Source organism: Anser brachyrhynchus, assembly GCF_964034855.1.
Source record: "Anser brachyrhynchus genome assembly, chromosome: 22".
Taxonomy (NCBI): domain Eukaryota; kingdom Metazoa; phylum Chordata; class Aves; order Anseriformes; family Anatidae; genus Anser; species Anser brachyrhynchus.
Window position 1 is genome coordinate 6,251,530 of NC_137715.1, and position 17,442 is coordinate 6,268,971.

The following is a 17,442-nucleotide window of genomic DNA, read 5'->3' on the forward strand; positions in this document are numbered from 1 at the left end:
TCTGCACACACAGACAGGAGTGAATCCTGCTCCAAGGGCACACCTTCAACGGCACTGACTAGTGCAGCAAACTCCTCAACGCCTCAGTCCTTTGGCAAGATCCAAGGTTCCAAAAGGTGTCACTAGAGGCAGTGTCCAGCACAGACATTTGTGGCATTGCCAGGACGTCATCTCAGCGCCAGAGGTGCTGGATTTGGGCTTGGGACAAAGCCTGTACAACAAGCTCCTGAAACGAGACCACTGCAGAAAACAGAGGAAACCCAGCGTGGCTGTTCCGATGCTCCCTCGGGCCCGTGCTGTTTAACTCCGGGCCCTGCAAGGGGACTTCCAAGCACCGGCAGCGCCCCCACGTGGCTCCGGCTGTGGCTGTGCCCCCGCCTCGCCCCCGCCCCACCTGCCCGGCCCCACGCACTGCGGGGCACCCCCTGACCCCCCCAGCTCCGCAGGCCGTTGGCTGCCTTTGCTGCAAGGGCGCGCTGCTGGCTCGTGTGTGGCTGGGTGCCTCCTGCACCCAAAACCCTTTCCTGAGGCTCTGCTTCCTCGGCAGCCAGCCCCCACCCCGCATTACTCTGGGGGTGCTTCCTGCCCAAGAGGAAAATCCTTTTCTTTGCTCCTTTGCACCATCCTGAGGCTCTGGTCAGCCCCCCTCTCCAGCCTTCCTGCATTCTCCGAAGCCCCCTTGTGACCTACGCTGTCACCACCTCTGTGCCCCGGTTGGGGACCACGCACAAACTGGTCAAGGGTGCCCTCCTTCCGACTGCTCGTGGCCTTAATGAGAGCAGTCAGCAGGACTGGATGCCTCTGGCATTGCCAGCTGCTATGGTGGAAAGGTGGAACTGAGGATCCTGAGCACAGCGAGGAGGAAGCACAACAGACTTGATGCCCTGGACTTCTGGAGAGCAGACTTTGGCCTGCTCAGGCATCTGCTTGGCAGTATACCATGATACAAAGCACTGTAGGGCAGATTGGCCCAAGAAGGCTGGTTAATATTCAAGGATCACCTCCTCCAAGCTCAGGAGCGATGCATCCCAACAAAGACAGAGTCAGGCAAAATGCCAGGAGACCTGCGTGGATGAACATGGAGCAACTGGCTAAACTCAAACATGACAGAGAAGGCCATAGAGGGTGGGAGCAAGGACAGGTAACATGGAAACAACACAGAGACATTGTCTGATGAGTAAGTTAGGAGAGCTCAATCTGCTCTAATTAGATTAGAGAGCTTATCTCTGCTCTGCTTCACTGAGACCCCACCTGGAGTGCTGTGTTCAGCTTTGGGGCCCCCAGCATGAGAAAGATATAGACCTGTTAGAGTGGGTCCAGAGGAGAGCCATGAAGATGATCAGAGGGGACCCGTCCAGCACTTCCGGTGAGTCTTCTGCCCTCACTGATGCATTCCTGCCCTAGAAATCCTTGGACATTTCATCCCAGCACTTTAAAGAAACCATTGCTGTGGAATGGCCATGGCCTAGATCTGGAAATGAAAAGGCAGCAGTGCAGGAAACCAACACACAGACCATAACATCTGTTGGAACGGTTTGCATTCAAGATGAGCTTGTCAGAAAATTGTTACCTCTGCCAAGGGTGCCCCTGGGCCTGCGGCAATGAAGTACCAGTATAAAAGGCAGCCCAGCTCCCTGCTCTCTCATCCAATTCTCTCGCCTCATCCTCCTCGGGAACCAGGTGTGTCTGAAGCCCTCTCTCCTCCTCTTCTGAACTAGAAGGGATCTTGCACCAATAGACATTACATCTGATGGTGGTTCAGTGCTATGCTGGGTCTTGGAGTTCTTTGCCATGGGAGAGGGGTGGAGAGAGACATTCTGTGTAGAGAGAGGCTGGGACATGGTGCTGAGGCAGCTTTTTGGATTACGTGCTACGGGATTGTCTCATTGGTTCAGGCTGCTCTTTGAAGGGCCCTGTCAGGACAAAGCGATGAGGACCATGAGCCTCCTGGCAGAGCCTCCACATCCACCCTCAGCAGTTGTCTTGGCTCCTTTGTTTTGGGTAACAGGGCTGCTCCTCACCTACCCACGCGCTCTGCTTCCTCTCTGCCCTCCCTCCCAGGTGCATCTCTAGCCCCCAGACATGTCCTGCTACAACGAGTGCCTGCCATGCCGGCCCTGTGGCCCGACCCCGCTGGCCAGCAGCTGCAACGAGCCCTGCGTCAGGCAGTGCCAGAACTCCACCGTCGTCATTGAGCCCTCTCCTGTGGTGGTGACCCTGCCCGGACCCATCCTCAGCTCCTTCCCGCAGAACACCGTTGTGGGATCCTCCACCTCTGCTGCCGTTGGCAGCATCCTCAGCTGTGACGGAGTCCCCATCACCTCTGGCTGCTGTGACCTCTCGGGCATTTCCAGCCGCTACGGTGGCAGAAGGTGCCTGCCCTGCTAAAGCCACTGGCCATGGCCCTGGGGTTCCAGCACGACCATGGTGCTGGACAATAGAAGGAGGAATCTTCAGGCCATTGCTAGCAGAATGACTGACCTTCCTCACCAGAGGAGGTAACATTGGCAGGAGCCAGACCAGAGGCTACCCCGAGATTTCTCAAAACATGCCCCATGTCTCTCCTTCCATCCCTCCACCTACCTCCTTCTCTCCCTTTTCTTTGTGTTCTTCTTCTCCCATGGGCTGTGGGGCTCCTCAGAGACCGCCCTCCCACTGCGGTAACAGCAGACACATGCCCTGCATGATCTGCGCCATGGGCAAGGGACGCTGTCTCTCAGTAGGCCCTGGTGATCCCTGCACTGAGGGGACTGCTCAGAGTGACCTGCTTTTCCTCTGTACACTCATTAAAGATTTCTGCATCCCAGCCTTGGCTGTAGATGTTATTTTCCCCCCGTGTATGCCCTCTTGAGCTGCCCAGGGAGAATGGTTTTGCCCTTGCTGGGTACAAGATGGGTGTTTAAGGAGCCTCTTCCCTACTCCCAGAAGAATGGGAGGTTGCGACACGCTGCAGAGGGTCCTCTCTTGGGCACTGCCCCTTGCAGCTGCAGAAGACATCCCTGGCTTTCACAGAGCAAGGGGCAATCTACCCTTGCCTTGCAGCGTCTCTGCCCACAGCTCCCCCTGTCCTGCAAACAGAGAGCACAACCTCTGCTGTCCTCACGGGAAAAGCTACGAGTCTGTGGGAGGCTGTGGAGGCTGAGCACCCTGCAGGCTCTTAGGAACGGGCTTCCTCTTGCTCAGGACAGTGCTGTGCGGGGTAAGCAGGTGGGGACAGAAGACGGATGGCAGATGTGGGGAATGGGTGGAATAAGTGCAGGGATGCCCCACCGCTTCTACTCCACCTTCATCTCCCCTCTTTTGCCCCACCTTGGGGCTATGGCCAGCACACATGGGCATGTGTGGCAGGAACATGTGTCCCATGAGGCCCAACTGCCCCCAGCACAGCACTTGGCAGGGCCCAGGTGGTGGCACACATGCAGGGCTGACACACTTCACAAGTCAGCATTGGTGTTAGCCGTAATGGACCATACACGGCAATCTCCAGTCCCTGAGGACCCTGCACCCCCATGGGCTGGGTCAGTGCAAAGACAGCAAGCAGTTTGCATATCCCCACGCTGCTCTGTGCTGCCCTCTTGCCCCCAGGCATGCAGCAGCTTTCCTCAGGCCCAGGACCTGCACTCACAGGGACTTCCTCACGCTCGTTTCCACTTTTCCTGACCGTTTGTTTTGCTCCCGCTCAGGCAAAAGGTTGTTTCTCTGTTTCTTCCTTTGGTTATGTAGAGGCTATCTTCAGGATGTTTGCAGCGCTCTGGTGCCCAGCTGCACTTCAAGGATGCCCGTTGTTTCCAGGCCCAGTTCGACTGCTGGCAGACATTTTTCCTGTCAGTGCTTTGCAGCCCCCTGATGTCTGCGGTTTCTCAGTAGAGCCTGGTTACCTCTGTAACAGCTCCCATCAGCAGGGCACCCTGTCCCTGCTCGATTACAGAGCTGTTTCCTTAGAGATCCACGTATGGCCCTGCTTGGTACAGCCTTGTCATGTCCAGAAGGAATCAACCATGCAGGCAAGAGAGAAGAGCCAAAGGTGTGCTGGGGTAGACCCTTTGTCTTTCCTGGTGTCAGAGGAATGGAATCAGCCACAGCTGCAAGAGAACGTAACCAGTTTAGCCCAGGTGAAGGAATGGCACTGCCAGGGCTAAGGTGTGGGGTAGACCACAGGAAAGAGACCCAGGCAGAGCTCTGACAAACATTTCTGGTTTGTTGGGATGGCCCATTGCCCTGGAAGGGCTTGGCCTGTGTTGCAACTCAATACAGGACTGGTAGATCCTGGAGACATTGGTTTCTTAATTGCCCTACTGTTTATTGCCTACCTTCAATGCCCCAGGCGACTGTTAGCAGGATATAAACCCTGGGTGAAGTTCTGGGCACGTGTCATTGGCAAATGGATAAAACTGTGGGTGGGATCTGCTTCTGTGTTTGCATGAGGCAGCTTAGCTTGGATGAGACACCCACTAAGCTGAGCAAACCCCTCATGTGGAGCTGCCCCTTTGCCTTCAGGAGAACCAGCCTGACATGGGCTGGATGGGAATCTGTCCCCTCTGCGATGCATTTCTGAGGCAATGCTGGCAGGCCTTTATAGACAGGTGTGAGGAGATGGGCCTGGCTCCGGCACTGACTCCCAGGAGGACCTGGCAGTGTCCAGGGGTGGAAATCCCTCACTGACAGGCACTATCAGGAGCCTCACAGCAGTCTGCTTCTCCTATACATCCCAAAGTGGTCGATGGACAGCCACGCTGAGGCACTCCAAACATTGTTACCTTGAATTAAACCAAGGACCCAAACTGTCCTGATACAGTCCTTGTTGGGGCCTGAAGTTGGCAGTACCAGAGGGTGATTGTTGCAGCGTGAGGAAAAGGAGGGCTCAGGAGAAAGGAGCTGTGTTTCAGTGCCTCTTCCCTGGACACATCTCTGCCAGGCTGGTGCCATCTCCGTTCATCTGCACCCAGGCTCCAGACCCTTTCAGCAGAACTGGAGTGCCTTGGAGGGGCCGGGCTGGCGGGGGAACCCCCGGGGCTGCGGGGCGAGGTGGTCCCGGCGGGCGGAGCGGCAGCGCCCCCTGGGGGCTGTGCCCCTGCCTCGCCCCCGCCACACACGCCCGGCCCCGCCCGCCACGGTTCCTGCCCGGCCGCAGCCCCGGCTCCTCTCCCCGTGGCTCTCAGGGCGCAGTAATACACCGCCGCGTCCCGAAGCCGGGGCTGGGCGAGCCACAGGGCGCTGGACCGGCGGTCTGCTGCCACCGATAGCCGCCCTGCCGGGTCCGTCACATCTTTGGACCCACTATAAGCCCACACGACGAATGTGGGTCCTCGGCCCGGGAGCTGACGGTACCACTGGATGTACTCGCCGGTTTGGATGTTGGGGTGTGAGCAGGTGATGTTGATGCCGGTGCCATCCCTGGTCTCTGCCCGTGGCTCCTGCTGCACCTGGGCTCTGCCTGCAGCCACTGCCAAGAAGAAAAGGAGGAGAAAAATCAGAAAATGGCTTTTTTTTGCACTGAAAGTATCACGCACGGGGAGAGGAGAGAAGAAAACGGTTGACAGCTGATGGGGGCATTTTCTCAGAAGAAAGCACACAAAGGCATTTCTCTGGGAATGGTTATTTGGGGACCAGGTCGGAGCAGGGCTGTTTGGAAGGAGGGTCCGAGCCGAGCCAGGAGGAGAAGGGAAGCAGGCAGGAACGAGTGGGGGTGTGCCGAAAGGAGAGGAGGAAGGCAGGGAGCAAGGCAAGGTGGGAGGGAACGGCCGGCTGAGCTCGCTGGAGGCAGACGGGACGGCTGCAGAGGGAGGACAGAGGGGAGCGAGGTCCGTGAGAAGCCGGCGGGCCAGCAGCGAGGGCAGCCCCGGCCCCCCGCAGCCCCCGTCCCGGCCCCGCCGCCGGCAGCCCCGCGCACCCAGGAGCACCGCGGCCAGCCCCGCCAGCCCTGCGGCCCGGCCCTGCCGCATCCCGCCGCTCCGCCGCCCGCGCCGCGCTGCCCCCGCCAGCCCCGGCTCTGCTCCGCCCGCGGCGCCTCCTCCCCGCCGCCGCCGCCCGGCGCCGCCAGCTCCGCCCCGGGGCCGCTCGGGGGCTGGCCCGGGCTGCGAGTGCTGGGCGCCTGGGGGCGGGCAGGGCTTGGGCTGCTGCCAGCGGGGCTCTGCCCGTCCTGCAGCCCAGCCCGGGACGCGGAGGCGAGTGCGGGGAAAGGCTGAGGCAGCTCCTTCGGCACGGGAGAGGAGAGGGGATAGGAGAGGGAGTGGGAGACTTGGTACATGGAGCAGGGGCATCACAGCCCTGGAGAAGATGGACACCACTTTGTTGAGGGAGACATTGTCAATGGGGTGGGTATAGAGGAGGAAATGTAGCCAGCTCTCTGCAGAAGCCAGCTGCATGAGAGATAGCGAATCCCAGAAGAAGCTGTGATTGTGTAGGGCCAGAGCAGGGCAAACGAAGGGTGAGCGCCACTTGCGCCAAGGAAGGGAGCAGGAGCTCAGACCACAGGCCTCCCACCAGACTGGAGTACTGCAGTGGGTGGCAGATGCACACAGCTTGGTCCTAGGTCATGAGTGAGAAGAGGACATCCCAGTTTAGGCCCACTAGTGGAGGCAGAGGAGCCAGAGCACACAGCTGGAAAAGTAAATTGTCCTATCTGCAGAGAAGGCATCTAAAAGCATAAGAGGCATCCTGACCAAGACGTGGCACATGTCAGTGAATGGGAGGTTTCCAAAGATAAACTACAGGGAAGGATGCAAGGGCTGGTTGGGCTCCACCATCACGAGTGTATTCCCAGTCTGGATCAAGAGGTATATGGCTGAGTCCAGAATGAAGAGCAGTAGCTCTCAGCCAAACCCAGCAGCAACAAAAGAAACCACTCTGTAGACCTTCCCCTCACCCCTGTGGGAAGATACCAGGGGCAGGAGGAAGGAGGAGATGGAGTTGCTGCTCAGGATTCAGGGTCTTCCACCACTCGATATCTTCTGAGGAAAAACACAGCAGGGCCTCAGCAAGCCAGGATGTTCCTTCAGAGACAGGAGAAAGTGAGATCAGAACCTTGAAGTTCAGGAGAGCAGAATTTTCTTTCTTTGCTGTGTGAACATGTACCTGTCTGTGTGTGCCCAAATATACTCCAGTATGCATCCAGGAGTGTCTGTGAGTGCACCCATGAGTTCATGCATCTTTTTACATGAGCAGCAGTGTGCATGAGTGCTGTTCCCTCCACCCGCTTTTGATGTCATGAATGATATCGATATGTGATCAAGGGTCACATTGGGAATTAACAGGAAAAGTGATCTGTCAACAGCATCCCTCCAAGGCTGAGATGTGGTGACTGTGCATGTTGTCCCATGCTTCCTGAGCAGTCCGAATGAGAGGTCATCTGAGAAACCCTCCAGAGGATCACAGGCTGCACCTCCAGCACGCACGTAGTCCAACCCTGTGTTCAGAGCGGGTCTCATCAGATCAGGTTGCTCAGGATCAAGTCCAGGCAAAGTCCGAACTCTTCCAAGGATGGAGCTCCCCTAGCATCTCTTTGGCAATCTGCTCCAGGCCTTGACCGCCTTCAGGGTAAATAGGACCCATGTTCCTCTGGTTCAATGCCACTTCTGCCCAAGGTTTCAGCCCCTGCATGACTCAGCTCCAGGCCCATGAGTCACAGAAGTATGTGTGGCATTGGTTTCCCCAATGGGGGACCCCTGTCCCACCCCAGACACCACTGACACCGCACCAGCAGCAGATCTATGTAGGGCTGGGCCTGCTCGAAGAGGGCAGGATTTCTCAGCCTGTCTCCCTGTACATAAAGCTAACACCATCCTTTTGAACTCTCTAGCCATGGGGAGTGCAGCTGTGTCCTGGCCTGGAGAAGCAGGGAGGGGTGACTGGCACCACAGTCTTACACTCTGAATCTTGTGTTACAGAATTAAAATAAGGATCCAAACTGTTGTGGGCCCATTCTTGTTGGGGACTGAAATTGGCAGTGAACTTCCTAGGGTCGGGAGGCAGTGGGCTACAGATACAGAAGGCCGCATTTCATCATGTGTGCTGTGGGCACTTCTGGGCTGGGTTTGTTCTGTGATTGTTCAGCTGTTCTCAGGTTCCTTCTTGCCCTGGCTGCTCTCTGGAGCTCATGGACAGAGCAGTGGAGAATGCCCTGAGGTGACCAGCCCATTTTCTTGTGAGGGGGGCCACACAGTTCTCACAAACACACACCTTCTCTTGCACACCTGCGTGGAATCATGCAAAACTGCACCCACAGACACTTGCACAAATCCAGCACACAGGCTGTCGTAGTTTCACACTGATGGCCAACTAAACTCCACCACACAGCTCTCTCACACCCGCTGCTGAAGGGAAGATGTGGGGAGAGAATGTGATTTAAGCTAAAGGGCTTAAAAGTTGAGGTAGGGATAATATAATTAAAGGGGAAAAAAAAAAAAGAAGGAAATAAAAGAAGAAAAATAAAAAATGAGCAAAGGCCATTTGGAAACAAATTGAGAAATATTTATTCTCCACTTCCCATCAGCAAGTAATCTTTGTCCATGTGTTTGGAAGCACAGGCTCAATATGCCCACCCCTGGTTTTCCTTCCCCTTTCACATCTTCACTGCTGAGTGTTCGAGTACGGAATATCCCTTTGGTTGATTTAGGTCAGCTGCCCTGGTGACGTCCCCTCCCCACCTCTTGCCCACCCCCTACCTCCTGGCTTTGGGGGGCTTGGAGAGAGTCCTGATGCTGTGCCAGCACTGCTCCACTATAGCCCCAACGCTGGGGTGATGGCAATGCTGTTCTAGCTCCAAGCACAGAGCACAGCATTCTAGGGGCTGCTGTGGGGAATGTTAACTCTGTCCCAGGCAGCCCCAGTACAGGCAAGTGCCCACAAGAGAGGAACATGTGCATGAACGTGACACAGTGTGCAGCAAAGATTCTGGACAGCATTTGGGCAAAGTACATGCTGTGACCTCGTAGTGAGGGGAGGTGGACTGGGAGCCTTGCAGAAGGCACTGGAGCCAGGGCTCTTGACAAGAGAACGTCAGCTTTCTTGGGCCTTGCACTTAAGGCCTGAGAATCCCATTTGTTAGCCTGAGTAGCAGTGGTAAGGGAAAGTGCTGGAGTGCCCCTACTGATCATTGGTGGGTGTCATGACAGAAATAAGCTTGCATCATGTAAGGAGGAGGTGTACAATTTTATTTATTTTTTAAAACAATAAATGAAAGGCATGAAGTTATGGGAGTGAAGAAGGAATTCTCTATGGACAGGATCTGCACTGTGTGTCTTGGGAAAACCCAGCCGGCTCTGTCCGATGCTGGTAGAAGGCAGGGTCACCTGCACATGAAAGGTTTACTTTCTGTCTACATTCATGTTCTTATTCCTTCTAACTAAAACAGACAATGTCCTGTTGGGCCTTTCTTTTGGGATCCAGAAAGAGCCCTGCACAACCTCTCGCCCCATACAGATATCCCTGGGTCAGAGCAGGAGGAGGCAAAACAGGCCATCAGGTTTTCCCTGAGGGCAGTGTCAGGAAGGGTAGGGTCACAGGCAGGAGCTGGGTCAGCTGTAGCCAAAAGGGCCCCAAAGAGCCCCTAGGGAGTCACCCAAGCTGACCTCATTTGCCTTTCCTGGACTCTTCCAGCACGTGAGCTGAGTCTTCTGCCCACACTGATGTGTGTTGCCTGGAAATACTTGGGCCTCCCTACCAGCCACTCAGAAGTTGCCTTCTCTGGGGAAAGGGCATAAAGCAGGAAATGAAAAGCAGCATCACAGGAAGGCAACACACATCCCGTATCATTAGGTGGGATGTTTTGCATGCACGAGTAGCTTGTCAGAAAATAGTCCCTGCTTCAAGGGATGCCTCTGAACATGGGGCAGCTAAGGCCCACTATAAAAGCCAGCCCATCTCCGTGCTCTCTCATCCACTTCTCTGGCCTTCTTCTCCTTGGGAACAAGGTGAGTGTGAAGCCCCTTCTTGTCCCCCTCACTCTCGCATGGGAGGACTCAGTTCCATGGACCTTTCAGCTGCTCTCAGCTGTGTTCCATGCCAAATCTTGGGGCTGCTGGTTGTGGGAGAGTCAAGGGGTAGAAGGTTTGTCATGGAGGAAGACTGGGCCTTTAGTATGATGGCTCCTGGGCTGGAGCCTAGAGTGTAGCCAGGCTCTGGTGGTTCTTTTTGGGCTCTGGCAGGGTGAGGCCAAAAAGCCCTGGCACATCCCTGCACAGCCTCCAGCTCACAGCACTGCCTGTGCCTTGGTTCCCTCAGGGTGTGGTGACATGCTTTTCCTCATGCATGCCCATGTTCTGCTTCCTCCCTGCCCTCTCTCCCAGGTGCACCTCCTGCCCCCAGACATGTCCTGCTACGACCAGTGCCGGCCGTGCCAGCCCTGCGGCCCGACCCCGCTGGCCAGCAGCTGCAACGAGCCCTGCGTCAGGCAGTGCCAGAACTCCACCGTCATCATTGAACCCTCTCCCGTGGTGGTGACCCTGCCTGGACCCATCCTCAGCTCCTTCCCGCAGAACACTGTTGTGGGATCCTCCACCTCTGCTGCCGTTGGCAGCATCCTCAGCTGTGACGGAGTCCCCATCAACTCTGGGTGCTGTGACCTCTCCTGTATTACCAGCCGCTACTGTGGCAGCAGGTGCCGCCCCTGCTAAAGATGCCAGACAGTGCCCCAGACCAGGACCCTAGGAACTCAGAACATGCTGCTGGACAAAAATGGACGGAAGAACAGACTTTGTGCCGCTGTTTTAAGAGGAGCTGACCATTTCTGACTTGTCCTGTAAAGACAGGCAGGAAGGGGCCAGCCTGGATTCTATGACAACATGGCCGATGTATATCTATCCTGTTTTCCACACACTCTTTTCCTTTCTTTTCTTTCTTGCCCTCTGCTTTCCGTAAGGCCCCCAGAAACCAGCCTGGAGTGACCTGCTAGCCCCTCTCCACTTGTGGGCCAGGTAGATTGATGCCCTGTTGCAAGTCTGCCATTGGAAAAGCCGAACAGATTTTTGTCTGCTCCTGCTGTGCTACGATCTTGGGGCCTCCTCTTGGAGTCACCTCATTTCCCCCTGAGACTTGATAAACATTTGCAGCAACCCTGAGTGTGTCCCTGTGTGGTCTTTTCCTCTGCATACAGATGGCCAAGGAAGAAAACCATTCCTTAGTGGGGAATAGGTTGAGGGCACTGCCTTATGCCTCTAGGCACTGGAATGCAGGACATACTGCAGCAATTCATCTTTCAGGCACTGTCTGTTGAAGCTGAGGAAGACATCCCTAGTTCTTCCACAGCCAATGGACACCAGTCCTTGACTTGTGACTTGTGACGTCTCCGCCTAGACAAGTGCTGTTGACATTGGAGGCCCCAGCTCTTGGGGAAGAGTGTTCCTCTTGCTTTGGGTGGAGCTGTGCTGGGGATGGAGGCTCAGACAAAGATGATCCCAAAGGATTGTAGAAACTGGGAATGGTTAATTGTCTTGGGGAAGACCCTCTATCTCTACTCCACTTTCACCTTTCCTCCACCACCTGGTCATGGGCATCATGTCTGGGCATGGAGAGCAGGTAGAGCTTCCCTGTGCATCCCCATCACCCTTCAACACAGCATCTGGCATGGCCCAGCTGTTGCCAAGATGTGTAGGGCTGAGGCGATCCACAAGTTCGTACTGCCTGATGTGACTACCAGTCACATCAGGTCACACACTGGAGCCCCCAGTCCCTGTGAACCCAACTCTTTTTATGAAGGCAGGGCAAGGACAGGGACTGAAGCCCAAACATGCCCTCATGGCTGCTCGGTCTTGCTTTCTTTTCCCCAAGCATGGATCAGCTTTCATCAGGCCCTGGAACTCAGAGGCCCCATAGGTGGCACAACCCCACCATGCTCCAGAAAAGACATTCTGTGGGTGCAGATATCCCAGTGTCCGCTGAGACATAGCAGTGAGAATGGGACCTGAGTGTGCACTCAGCAGAATCTGTGTATGGGCCCTGAATGGCACAGGGCATGCATTGGCCCAACTACAGGGCACACACTGGGGGATCTTGTCTCAGGCATCAAGCTCCTCTGTCATTCCCAGAGCCGTGAGGATGAAGTGGCCCTTGTGCTCCAGGCAGCACCGCTACTCCCCAAAACCAGGCCAGGGCCTTCCCACATCTGCACACACCTCGGGGCCCTGTGGTGTGGGGGTACTTTGCTTTCACACAGACTGTACATGCTGCCAGTGCCACGGGACCAAGACGGAGGATGGGGCTATTGCTCCATGGTGTGAGGGTGGGGGGACCTCTCCACAGGCCAGGTTCTCTGGGAGGCAGTGCTGGCTCAAGTGGCAGCACAAGGGCAACAAGCATCAGAACCAAGACCACCAAAGCCCACGACAACAACAGCTCCCAGCTCTGTACTGACCCCTCACCCGGGGCCTCTGCACAAGCTCAGGCCTAGCATAGCCCTGCCCCAGCTCTGCTGCATGTGTGCCTGTGCCTGGCCTCGCCTAATCTTTTCAGCCTGGCCTGGCCAGCCTCCTAGATGGTGCAGGTCCATCACTGGATGGAGCCTTTAGCCAGGCCTCTCTGGGGTCTGGCCTTAGCCTGCGCCCCAGCCCCAGCTCTCACCCAGGGACTGAGACCTTCTACACATAACACATCTATTGCCAGAGTTACAGCAATAATCAATAGGTGCTCCTGAGCCAGAATTGTCTCCTGGCTAACACTGAAGTCTGAGACGGAGGAGCACACTCACAATTTGGAGATTCAACTTTGTCTTGGAAACGACAAAATCCTTCTAGAGAACAGGTCAACTTGTTGATTCCATCTTTCCTATTCCCAGCCTGCAGCATAAGTTACCTGAGGAGAACAAGAACAACATTTTAAAAAGACGTTGTCCACATAGCATCTCGTTGTCTCTGAAAACCATAGAATAACAGAACTCTAGGATATCCTAAGTTAGAACAGACAAACAAGGATCATCAAGTCCATCTCCTCTAGCTTCACGCAGGATTATCTGCAAATGAAACCACAGGTCTGAGAGTGTTGTCTGAATGCTTCTTGACTCCAAGCAGGCTTGTTTCTGTGACCACTTCCATGGGGAGCCTTTTTGAGTGCCCGAATTCACTTGCCATTCACTGCTTGGTAAAGAATATATATATTGACAGAAACGTCCTCAGAGAATGGGAACTGTGATGGGATGGGAGGCACAAGCAGGAAATGTCTTGTGGTGAGTGAAAGACAAGAGAAAAGGGAACGTGTTTGGATACAGTCAAGGATCTTGCTCAGCATTATAGCCCCACAGGCCAGGCTCAGAAGAGGCCCAGCACCAGAGCAGAAACGGACAATGGTGTTCCTGGTACCCCCTCCGCACTCATGCTCCGAAGGAGAGCAGGAAGCAGAGTTTCTTTCTCATGACTGAGGTGTAATGCAATGCCTTGTGTGTGGCAATCGGAGAGCAACATTGTGAAGATGAGAAACTCAGTGATACCCTGGAGAAGGGGAAAAAATGTCTATGGCAGGCAGCTGGAAACACAAATGGTTCACCTGATGATATGGAAAGTCTACAGTGTTTGGGGAGCAATGGTGGTGGAGTACAAGTTCTCCAAGAAGGTGAGTGGGCTGAGGAAAAAGTGCATTGGGCTACTCAGGGGCTGGTCACTCCCCACAGTGACAAAGGGGGGCCATTCCCCATAGCCTTCAGAGAGATGAGGAGAAGGTAATGACAAAGAGGATGATGTGCCAGCCGGGATGGTCTGTTAAGCTCAGAAGAATGAATTCAGCCCCAAAGGTCCTGTTCTCCTTTGCCATGGCTCTAAGGTTTCAGAAGGGGATGATGTCAGACTGAGGTTTCATGTTGTAATAAGAGCAGCAGAAAACATCAACAAAAAGCCTTTTCCTTGCCTCTCATGGCCTCTCTTGATCTCTCATTTTCCCTTCATCTGCCCTCTCTCCCTTACACTCTACTTCCGTAGAGACAGCCATACAAACAGCTGTCCATCCTTCTCCAGGCATCCACCCACCCACTCTTCACTTCATGACCCTCCTGGAAGTGAGCTACAAATTACAGTCTTTCATTAGAAATATTAATGTTTTATTTTTTTTATTTCATCTTTGAAAAGAAATTTTAATATTTTTTTTTCATTGCTAGTGGAAGATTTCTTTGTGTCCCACAGTGCAGTATTACATTCAATAATTTTCTGCGTAAAAGAAGCTACCAAATCATAGAAGTTCCAGCCAGACAACAGAAATACTGCTATACACTATCATCAGTGTCAACCCAGTGATTTTTTTTTCAATCAAAGTGAAGAGAAATTAAGCGTCAGGATATTGCAAAAGAAACAAGAAATAAATGAAATTTTAGAAGTATTTTTATTCTCTACATTTCCCAGTTCAGCTTTTTCTGAACAGGTTCACGGAAAGCTCAGAAGAAGATGATGAGAAAGAAGTTTTAAATGTTTTCCTTAGTGGAACATTTTTATTCCAATATTAATTGCATCATTCCGATTCTAAACCTGGAATTTAACAGCTGTTTGATCAGCCCCAGCCATGTTCCCAGACAAGAACAGGAGGGAAGGCATTGTTCCTGCAGAGGTGTTCAATGTCTCCAGAGAATCCTTGGGGCAATGATCCCGGGGGTAGATCAGACCCCTGCTGAGACAAGGCTGAGGCTGGTGCTGCCTTCCCCGAGAGCACAGAGGAAAGAGGGCCCATGGCTGCCCCCTGCTGGGAGCTGCCTCGGCCAAGCTTTTCTTTCTCCGGGTTGCTTCAATTCTTGCTCTTGCAAGCAGACAAAAGAGTTTCCTCAAGTCTGAGGACATCAAAACACCACATTCAGCATGCTTTGTGAGACAGAGGAAGCTTCACCAGCACAGCCTCGTTTCTCCTGCCTGGTCTCGGCATTTGCAGCCTGCAGGACACCCAGCTTGTCCCAGACATGCAATCCCCCACTGCCGCAGGAGCTGGTCATTATGACACTGCTCCCTGTGCAGGGGCTGAGGATGATCACACATGCCTCCAGCTCCCCTGAGGAGACGTCAACGAACTCAGTGGGCTGTAGGTCTTCATTTATCTCTTGCTCTGATTGCTTACTGTGATGAACATGGAGAGCTCTTGGGCCTTTGGCACTAAGGGCTGCTCTATTTGTTCTGTCCCTTAGGCACAGGCTTTGGACATGAACTGGCTGAAGGTCTGGAGGTAACCTGGTGGCTGGGATGCAAATCCAGTTTATTGACTGACTCATTGAAGAGAGAGAAGAACCCTGCAAATCTCTGTCAGAACTACTTCTAGGGGTCTCTGGGCTGGGCTGGCCAGGGCTCCAAGCAAGCTGCTTTAACATGGGCTGGCAGGAATTTACTCACCCTGGGGCTGAGGGGCTGAGAGCCAGCCCCTAGGGGAGTCTTATTTCCCAGCAGGCTCTGCCCTATTCTGTCAGACTGGGAAGAGGGGAAAGTAGAGCCCTGCGGTCCAGGTCAGCCAGTCGGGGTCAGCCCTCTCTGCTCAGCCACAGACACCATCCCGTTTGAGAAAGAGAATATGGCTGTCAGATCTTGGAGTGAACAGGGGAAGCAGTGCAGCCAGGGGAGAGCTGAGGGCCCCATCCCAGAGCTCCGCCTTGCACACACACATCCCCTCCCCATCCGGGGTTGTTGCTCAGCCAGGGCAGCTCCCTGCACCAGGGTGTCACTCACAGCACAGAGGTACAAGGCGCTGTCAGAGAGCTCAACTCCCTTCAGCCGCAGAACACTGTATTTCCCATCAGTGTTCAGCTCTGTGGTGAAACGGACGTACTGCTTGGTGCCTGCTATTGCTTGATTAGAAATCAGCTGAGGGCTTTGTCCCTTCTTCTGCTGGTACCACAATAAGCTCTGAAAGTTGGAGCTCTGGTATGTGCAATTGGTCTGGAAGGTGTTTCCCTGCTCCACGGTGACTTGTCCTTCTTCCTGGGTGACGGACACCTGCCCCATGGTTCCTGGAAGAAAGAGAAGGTCAGCAGCTCTGTGGGGAAATCTTCAGGCAGCCAAACAGGAGTGAATTCAGACCTGTGGGAGATAAGTCTCCCTGTCCTTTACTGGGCTGAAGGGTCCTGAGGCCTGGGCACAGCAAGGTGGTTTGGGGGCAGAGCTCAGAGCTCCCTGGCCAGAGCGGACCCTGAGGAGAGCTGTGCTGTGTGCCTGCTCCTCCTGCCTGCTCTCCTTCTGCCCAGAGGACCAGGGCACAGCCTGTCATGCCTGGCTTTGTGTGCTGGGTCCAGCATCCTCCAGCAGGTTGAGGCGCCCATGCAGCTACTGGGAAAAGGTTCAACCTGCTTCCTCATCCCTCTCATCTCAGGGGCCTCCAAGTCCCACCAATATAAACAAAGCTGAGGTGAGTGGTGGCAAGAGGGAGCCCTGGCTGTGCTGACAAGCAGGAGGACATTGGAGGCCATGGCAGGAACACATCAAGCAGAAGACAGACTGGACACCCTGGTAATGTCCATGGGAGGAGAGCTTTACTGTTCCTGTATCCACTTGGACACAATCCAGCTGTTTCTACAAGAAAGGGAGAAATGAGGGACTGCAGAGACTGATGAAATCTTCTCTGGTGACAGTAGGTGGACCAGAAGAGATAGACAGAAATAAAAGGACAGAAAGTACAAGAAAAACAGGAGACGCGCCTCAGGTCTATCCTCCCTGCATTTTCTTCTCATTTTGAAGAATAACAGCATCTAGAAGGAACCGGTCCAAGAAGCAGAAACGGGAGCCAACATTTACCAACATTTTCCCTGTGATTCAAGAGTTGGTCCCCACATAAACATGGTAAGGCTGATGAGGGCTTCCTGGGGAAAGAAGATTTATGTCTTGATTAAAAGCCAGCACTTACCCAGCAGTTGCCCCAGGAAGGCAGTGAGGACGAGATACCCGCGGTGCATGCTGAGACCGACCCTCCTGTTTGCTGAGGGAGAGAGAGTCAGAAAAGCACCTCCCAGCCCCGAGAGAACAGAGCTGCCGGAAATGACTCTGCTGGGGGAACAAGGGGAGATTCAGTGACGAGAAATGTTCTGGTCTGACTGTGCCCAAAATGCCCCCTGGGGTTTCTCCCTCCTCCAGCAGGAGCAACCATTGAGGATTGTCACAGTCAGGGGTCCTGGGAACTCTGGGGGCCACATCATGGGAAGGGGCTGCTCTCATCTCCTCTCCCAGAGGGGTCCTCACCTCCCCAGCTACAACTGCCTTCTCTTCTGCACGCACACTGTTTGGCCATGGCTGATGTCAGGGCAGTCTTTGCCACTGAGCTTGTTCTTTTTACCCTGGGGCCCTCAGGTGCATGGGGATGTTCCTATTTCCTGTGTGAGGAGAAGACACCTCGATTTCTCTCCCACATCCCCAGAAAGAAGGGAGGAACCATGCTACGCAGCAGCCCAGGGTTTCTGGCTGTGTCCTGTTCTGGTGGGATAACGTAGCTTTTGCAAGAGGAACGGGGCTCCAGTGGGGTATGGGATGCGAAAAGCCCAGAGGGGACAAGGACAACCTGTTC

At 54.4% G+C, this 17,442-nt stretch overlaps 4 protein-coding genes across 5 annotated transcripts in view; 2 read left to right on the top strand and 2 right to left on the bottom strand.

The window, feature by feature from the left end:
- The window catches only part of LOC308181526 (M1-specific T cell receptor alpha chain-like), a 401,071-nt gene that overhangs the window by 338,867 nt on the left and 44,762 nt on the right, over positions 1 to 17,442 (bottom strand). The gene's annotated exons all lie outside the window — the stretch shown is intronic.
- The window catches only part of LOC308181530 (uncharacterized protein), a 70,060-nt gene that overhangs the window by 29,145 nt on the left and 23,473 nt on the right, over positions 1 to 17,442 (bottom strand). The window contains exon 4 of the mRNA XM_080564921.1: positions 16,789 to 16,928. Within this exon, the coding sequence (XP_080421047.1) occupies positions 16,789 to 16,837 (49 nt within the window). The 5' untranslated portion in view covers positions 16,838 to 16,928. The remainder of the gene's footprint in view (positions 1 to 16,788; positions 16,929 to 17,442) is intronic.
- Positions 45 to 5,322, top strand: LOC308181570 (feather keratin Cos1-1/Cos1-3/Cos2-1-like). Its single transcript, XM_080564958.1, has one exon. It carries the CDS (start codon positions 2,083 to 2,085, stop codon positions 2,386 to 2,388), a length of 306 nt encoding a protein of 101 aa, XP_080421084.1. The 5' UTR covers positions 45 to 2,082; the 3' UTR covers positions 2,389 to 5,322.
- LOC308181568 (feather keratin Cos2-3) lies at positions 6,280 to 13,033 on the top strand. Of its 2 annotated transcripts, none has more exons than XM_080564955.1 (2): positions 6,280 to 7,536; positions 10,287 to 13,033. In XM_080564955.1, exon 2 carries the CDS (start codon positions 10,308 to 10,310, stop codon positions 10,611 to 10,613), a length of 306 nt encoding a protein of 101 aa, XP_080421081.1. In that variant the 5' UTR covers positions 6,280 to 7,536; positions 10,287 to 10,307; the 3' UTR covers positions 10,614 to 13,033. The 2 variants fall into 2 exon arrangements, with proteins under 2 accessions (XP_080421081.1, XP_080421082.1); XM_080564956.1 differs by lacking the exon at positions 6,280 to 7,536 and adding an exon at positions 9,155 to 9,911.

Bases quoted from the DNA above. Each gene is read 5' to 3' on its own strand.
- LOC308181570 (XM_080564958.1), top strand. From the start codon at position 2,083: ATGTCCTGCTACAACGAGTGCCTGCCATGCCGGCCCTGTGGCCCGACC.
- LOC308181568 (XM_080564956.1), top strand. From the start codon at position 9,813: ATGCCTCTGAACATGGGGCAGCTAAGGCCCACTATAAAAGCCAGCCCA. The intron at 9,912-10,286 runs GTGAGTGTGAAG...CCTCTCTCCCAG, and splicing joins TTCTTCTCCTTGGGAACAAG to GTGCACCTCCTGCCCCCAGA.